At 40.5% G+C, this 6,284-nt stretch overlaps 1 protein-coding gene across 1 annotated transcript; it reads right to left on the minus strand.

Moving 5' to 3' along the window:
- Nucleotides 1–1,806: 1,806 nt before the first annotated feature.
- cq067 (CQ067 protein) lies at nucleotides 1,807–5,877 on the minus strand. The gene is given in 3 exon segments (NM_001146412.1): nucleotides 1,807–2,636; nucleotides 2,994–3,082; nucleotides 5,775–5,877. Coding segments are annotated over 3 exon segments (264 nt in total). The 5' UTR covers nucleotides 5,833–5,877; the 3' UTR covers nucleotides 1,807–2,519.
- Nucleotides 5,878–6,284: the final 407 nt, after the last annotated feature.

Raw genomic sequence — 6,284 nt, forward strand, 5'->3', positions numbered from 1 at the left:
ACTGATGAAAGTTGCAAATGTGCTTTATAGATTTACAGGTTTCAGAAATACTTTGGTGACATGGGATTTTTTTTATTTAGGAAGCTGCTTTAGTTTGCATGTTTCCCGTTGTCCTAATTTCAAATAACGTTGACCATATTTCGGATTCATTGACCAACTGCAGGAATAGGTTTACTTCGTCTTTGCCGTGGTTCGTAATGACATTTTCTTAGCAATATGGTAGTGCCTATTATAGTATAGAAATAGGTCCTATTTTTCGTTGAGATTAGTGCGTTTTGGCAACGGTCCACAAAGGCCTAGAAAGTCGAGACCTTGGTTTATATATTTTGTAATGATTCAGATTTTTTCAAAACAAATCTGGAAGCAACTCAAATCTATAGGCCAATTTGCTTTCATTAAAAATACAATACTAATTTATTTTTATTAAAATGACAAAGATTGCTAAAAGAATAGGGTAGTAGGGACTCAGAGTCAGCTGATAAAGGATTTTAATACGAGTTTTATATTGAGTTCTATTTAAATGTAATTGTGCTGTCCTCAGAGGTCGTCCTGCAAACTCTTCACAGAAAAAAACCGTAGCCTATAATTATTCTAAGTGGTTCACATTGGGCTTACAGGAAGAATTGAATTGTACTTTTGCAAAAAAAAATCTCAAATCATAAACCAATAAAATCCAGCGCCCATCAGTATCTGCGGAATGGACACGCTGGTTATGTGGGGTCACAAGGTAGGTAGGCCTGTGTTACCAAATAGGTCATCAGAGCTAACATAGATTGCCTACGAAATGTATATTTTAACCTGCTATTACACTTATGTCTGACAGGAAAAGCATTTGCCTGACATAAGACTCCGGTCATTTTTGTATAGGCTGTGGCCTAATGTTTAATGATCAATTTGCATGATTGTTCCGTGCTTACTCTGTTTTTTTTTTACTTGGTTGGTTCCAGTGGCCTATTTGTACGCCTATCTGTGCATTTGTTTTGCAGAATCATTCGATGATGGTCGCATGCCACGTGCAGATAGTAATTGAACAATCTGACTATTGATAGGCTACAATGCAACGTCGGGTGTTAGATGTTGAATCATGGGGATATAATACAATACAAGAAAAGTTTCACATAAAACTGACCAAATGCTTCAAAAATTGATCGATATTTTTGAAAATCAATCAGCCCAAACACCAACAGCACATTTCTTAAATTGTATGTAAAATGTGTGCCGGTTCAGTCGTATACGGCCATATACGGCCATTATCAGTTTAATGATATATTACGCAATGTTACAAATAATTTGCACAACGTTCACTTCGGAGAATAACTGGATTTGTTCTTGTCTGGATATATTTACTACCTACACACGTCCAGAACTGCGTAGGATTTAGCCTAGTTTTAGCCTATAAAGCGATTAATACTTTGTATCAAATAATACCCCTCTTTCCTTTCACAAGTTGTTATTCATTGTGGTCAATAACATGCCGTTCTTCTGTAGAGCCTCCTGCGCGAGAAAGTAACAGCACTGTGCAGAGTCACACAGTGAACTCGAGGGCAGGGCACTGTCTTAAATTCCCCAAACATCAGTAAACAACGATAGTAACCTCGGGTCATGGCCGACCGCAACAACCGTAACCCTGGGTCAGCAGCGGGGTCAACCCACATGACTGCCTATGACACCATGGAAAATCTTCCGCTTCACATTTCCTCTTTCTTAGTAGTGAACGTTTTTATTTTCTCTGAAGAAGTCTTACCGAAGCCTGTTCAAAGTCCAGTTTCAAAACTGAAGAAGAAAAAAAAACACCACATTTCCAACATCTTTTTATTTGATTCGATTATTTATTCAATTATTGTTTTTTTTAAACATTGTTTTACATAATACAATGTATATTTTCTCATAACTGTATCCACATATAACCGGATCATGTATCCTCTATGATGTTAACATAATTGTATATGTTTCCTATATGCTAATGTTGCTGGAATAAGCTGATCATGCTCTTATCACCAGTATCTACTGATGGCCGCTAATGTTCCCTGCTGAGGCTTCACCATGAAATGCATGTGATAGAGTTACACTCTGAGCTTCACCCTCATATCATTATCATGGCCATCATCATCATTGTCGTCATCACAGTTGTCAACATCCTTCTTGCCGTCAACGCCTTCCGCCACACAGAAAAAGTTGTTCGCCAGAAGACAACAACAAAAAAGATCTAGAATCAGTTTACCCCAATTCTAACTATAACCAATCAGGAGGGAAATACAAAACTGATCAGCGTCAAAAGGCACCATCATCCTATAGGCTAATTATAGGTACTGTACATTGTGTTCAATAGGCAGGAAACTGAATATTGTTCGAAATGTAGAGAAATTATGTACTTTCTGGTACTTTTTTTTGTTACACAGCATTTTGCTACCCTGTTCCCTACTCAACAAGCCCCAGGGGACCCAAGCAGGCATGTTTTATGGTTGTGTTTGACAGACAGGGACCTGGGCTGTGAGGAGTCAAGGCGAGGTCACTGGGGGTTAGACAGGGTGTCCGTAGTTCCTGTCACAGCGGGGGTAGCAGTGGGGGTTCAGCCAGTGTTCCAGGTTGGTCTCCTGGGCCCTCTGATTCAGAACTTGCATGTGGAGCAAGTGCTCCTGTACAGAGAGAGAGAGAGAGAGAGAGAGAGAGAGAGAGAAGTGGAGATGGAGGGGGGGCAAGAGTCAAAAGAGGGGGGAAGAGAATGTGAGAGAATCATGAATGGGGTAGGCTGTCTTTTTTCTTTTTTTGGAATGAAACAGACCAGGGAAAGAAAGAGCTGACAAGCAGTTTCATTGTATGACTACATATTATCTAAAGTGCTGTTCGTTTTTCAAGCCGTAAGCAGCTCTCATTATCATATCAAAACAGAAGAAATTACAGGGTAACTGTTAAGTGAATTTTTTTTAATGGATTCTTAGAAGGATGACACCGCTGCAGGTTTGTAATTGTGCCCCTTGCACTTTGAACCCTACCCTCATTGGCTCATCGGGGTGGCCGGGCTTCTGCCTCTTGGTCCGCAGAAGTTGCTTAGCATAGCTCTCCTTGATGATTGGGTTTGCATCTGTTGATAGAGAGACAAAGAATTTCAAGACATCCATATCTCTTCGTTTTTCAAAGAGCTGACTCTTTGAAAAACTGTTTGCCTACGCAGGTTGGCATTTATTGTCATACTTTTTTCCCTGAAGGCAGCTCTGCAAAGTGGTCACTAGCTGGCAGAGCCACAAAGTCATGCAAAGTCATAGTTTTGTCGGACCTGGACTACTGCCCAGATGTGTGGTCATGTGCGGCAAAGAAGGACAAAGGTTAAATTGCAGTTGGTCCAGTACAAAGCAGCACGTATCGCACTTAGATGTACACGGAGGGAACGTGTCAGTGGCATGCGTCTCCTGGCTCAAAGATGAGGAGAGATTGACTGCATCACTATTGGTCTTTGTGTGAGGTATTGATCTGTTGAAGGTACTGAACTGTCTGTTCAAGCAGTTGACACACAGTTTGAACACCCATTGATACAACACAAGTCATGCAACCCAGAGGTCTCCTCACAGTCCCCAGGTCCAGAACAAGAGGCTGGGAAACACAGTAGTAAATAGAGCCATGACAACATGGAACTCTCTGCCACCCCAGGCAACTCAAGCTAGTAATAAAACCAGATTTAAAAAACAGATAAAATAACACCCTACTGCACAAAGGGAACTGTGAATTGACACAGTCATTTTTATATATATTGTATTGTAATTTGCACTGTACTATGTATTAGACCTAGATATTGTGTGTATGCACTGATACAGTGCATTCAGAAAGTATTCAGACCCCTTGACTTTTTACACATTTTGTTACGTTGCAGCCTTATTAAAAAATTGATTAAATCTTTTTTCCCACAGCAATCTACACACAATACCCCATAATGACAAAGCAAAAACAGGTTTTTAGATTTTTTTTGTCTATATAATGTCTCACACAAACCAAGTCATGAGGTCGAAGGAATTGTCCGTAGAGCTCCGAGACAGGATTGTGTCGAGGCACAGATCTGGGGAAGGGTACCAAAAATTTTACTCCTCAGTAAAAGGCACATGACAGGGAAAGATGAACGGAGCAAAGTACAGAGAGATCCTTGATGAAAACCTGCTCCAGAGCGCTCAAGACCGCCAACTGGGGTGAAGGTTCACCTTCCAACAGGACAACAACCCTAAGCACACAGCCAAGACAACGCAGGAGTGGCTTCGGGACAAGTCTCTGAATGTCCTTGAGTGGCCCTGCCAGAGCCCGGACTTGAACCCGATCGAACATCTCTGGATGTGGAAAAAGTCAAGGGGTCTGAATACTTTCTGAAGGCACTGCATGTAGGCTATGTGTGAAGTTTTAAATGTATGTATTTCAGTCCTTGACTAATAACATTCTGTACTATGTATAATGTCATGTTTCATGTGGACCCCAGGAAGAGTAGCTGATGCTTTTGCAGTGGCTAATGATGCTTTTGCAGTGGCTAAATATTGCAACAATCAGTGACATAGGGTACTCTCTGCACAATATACCAAAAACCACATTCTTGTAATTTTCCTGAAATCAGTCATTATTTGTCACCCACTCTTTCCTCCTGTATCTCTCTGGTTGCTCTTGATTTTTATAACTCAAAATACAACTTTAACCCACATTTCCAGACTTGCCATTTCAGGTGCAGCCATTAAAACAGGAAGAGAAACTTGCATTCGATTTGGAACCATCAACAACAACCCCCACATCACACACCCAGCGTGTGGAGGATATAGGGGAGAAGCTGTGGATTCTGTTTGTTTGGCTAGTACATGTTGAGCCGTGTACTCTCTAATGTACCAGGCTGAGGGTGCAGATTAACAGCCCCTGGTCTACATCCCAAATGGCACCCTATTCCCTATATACTGCACTGGACCCTGGTCAAAAGTGGTGCACTATATAGGGAATAGGGTGCCATTGGAGATGCAACCCTAGTCTCATAGAGCTCTGTCTCTGTCTGTCCCCCAGCAGCAGCAGAATATCATTAGGAGGCTGTTTTTTGGTGGAGCAACAAAGTACCCATTCATTTCCCCCACTCTCCAGAGAGCCAGGCCAGCCCATGGAGCACGTGACCCCCAAAGGCCAACCTGCGAGGGGGTATGAAAATGAACCTGGCTGGCTCTGTCAACAGCGCCAGGCACACACAGTGACGTGGCAAAGCACTACCCAGGGCTCATGCAGGCTTTTTGCAATGATTTTGAAACTGCATTGATAAGAGCTTAAAAATAGAAGTACCCGATGTTGCAATAGGGGGCAGATCAATACAATATTTAAATGAGCTATGTGCATGCAGTTAAAACAATTCTGTCATATTTGTTTTGTTTTACGTGAACAATTATTTGTTTTGCTTATTTTCATATTTTCATGCAATATCTGCATACAACAGAAATGTATTTAGTTCCATATTTACTAGTTACAATGACGCAACACAATATTTGCTTTTCTGTGCACGACTGAATTGCATTTTTATTTTGTAAGTTTAATTATGAAGCAATTACTTTTCTTTATGCATGTAATTATTTGAGCATATAAATTACTGCATTAATTACTACTTAACAACTGCATAATCATATTTTCTTAAAACAACATTTCTATTGCATTAACATTTAGAAAAACATGCAAAGATAAACTTTTATCAGAAACCTTCAAAAGACTCACAAGCCACCAAAAGGTTAATTAATACATTTTTCTAAAGTCAATTTACCTCTTCAAAATGAGCCTACCTGCTGTGTAGATGATCAAGAGGACCAGACAGAGGGAAAATGCCACACACTTCTTCATCTTGGTCTCAGCTCTCCTGTCCGGCTCCTTCTGCACTGAGACCCCAGTCCGTAGGAGATGAGGGGGTAAATTCTCCTCTTACGTCACCGATCACCTCCCCAATCCAAATATCACAAAACAGGGTCACATAACTGTGAAAACATCTGTTGACTGTCACTGTGCCTGCTGTTCTGGCATGAGACATGTATTTATTTGTATATTTATTTGGTGGTGATTATAGCATGCAATGTACTTGTTTTTTTCATCAGTTTGAACTTTGCTACCGTACTCAAATTGATTTTTATTCTAGCATGAATTACATCTGTATCCAGTTGCAGTTTTAGCGTTATGATTCCAAATTTGCAATGCTGATTCTATCCACTTGATGGCGCGCAAAACTCATTTTATACACAGATAATTTGTTTATGGAATAATGGATGTGTTTTTCGCAAGGCAGTGGTTTTTTTAAAGGC

The sequence above is a fragment of the Salmo salar genome, chromosome ssa02 (assembly GCF_905237065.1).
Source record: "Salmo salar chromosome ssa02, Ssal_v3.1, whole genome shotgun sequence".
In the NCBI taxonomy this organism is placed as follows: domain Eukaryota; kingdom Metazoa; phylum Chordata; class Actinopteri; order Salmoniformes; family Salmonidae; genus Salmo; species Salmo salar.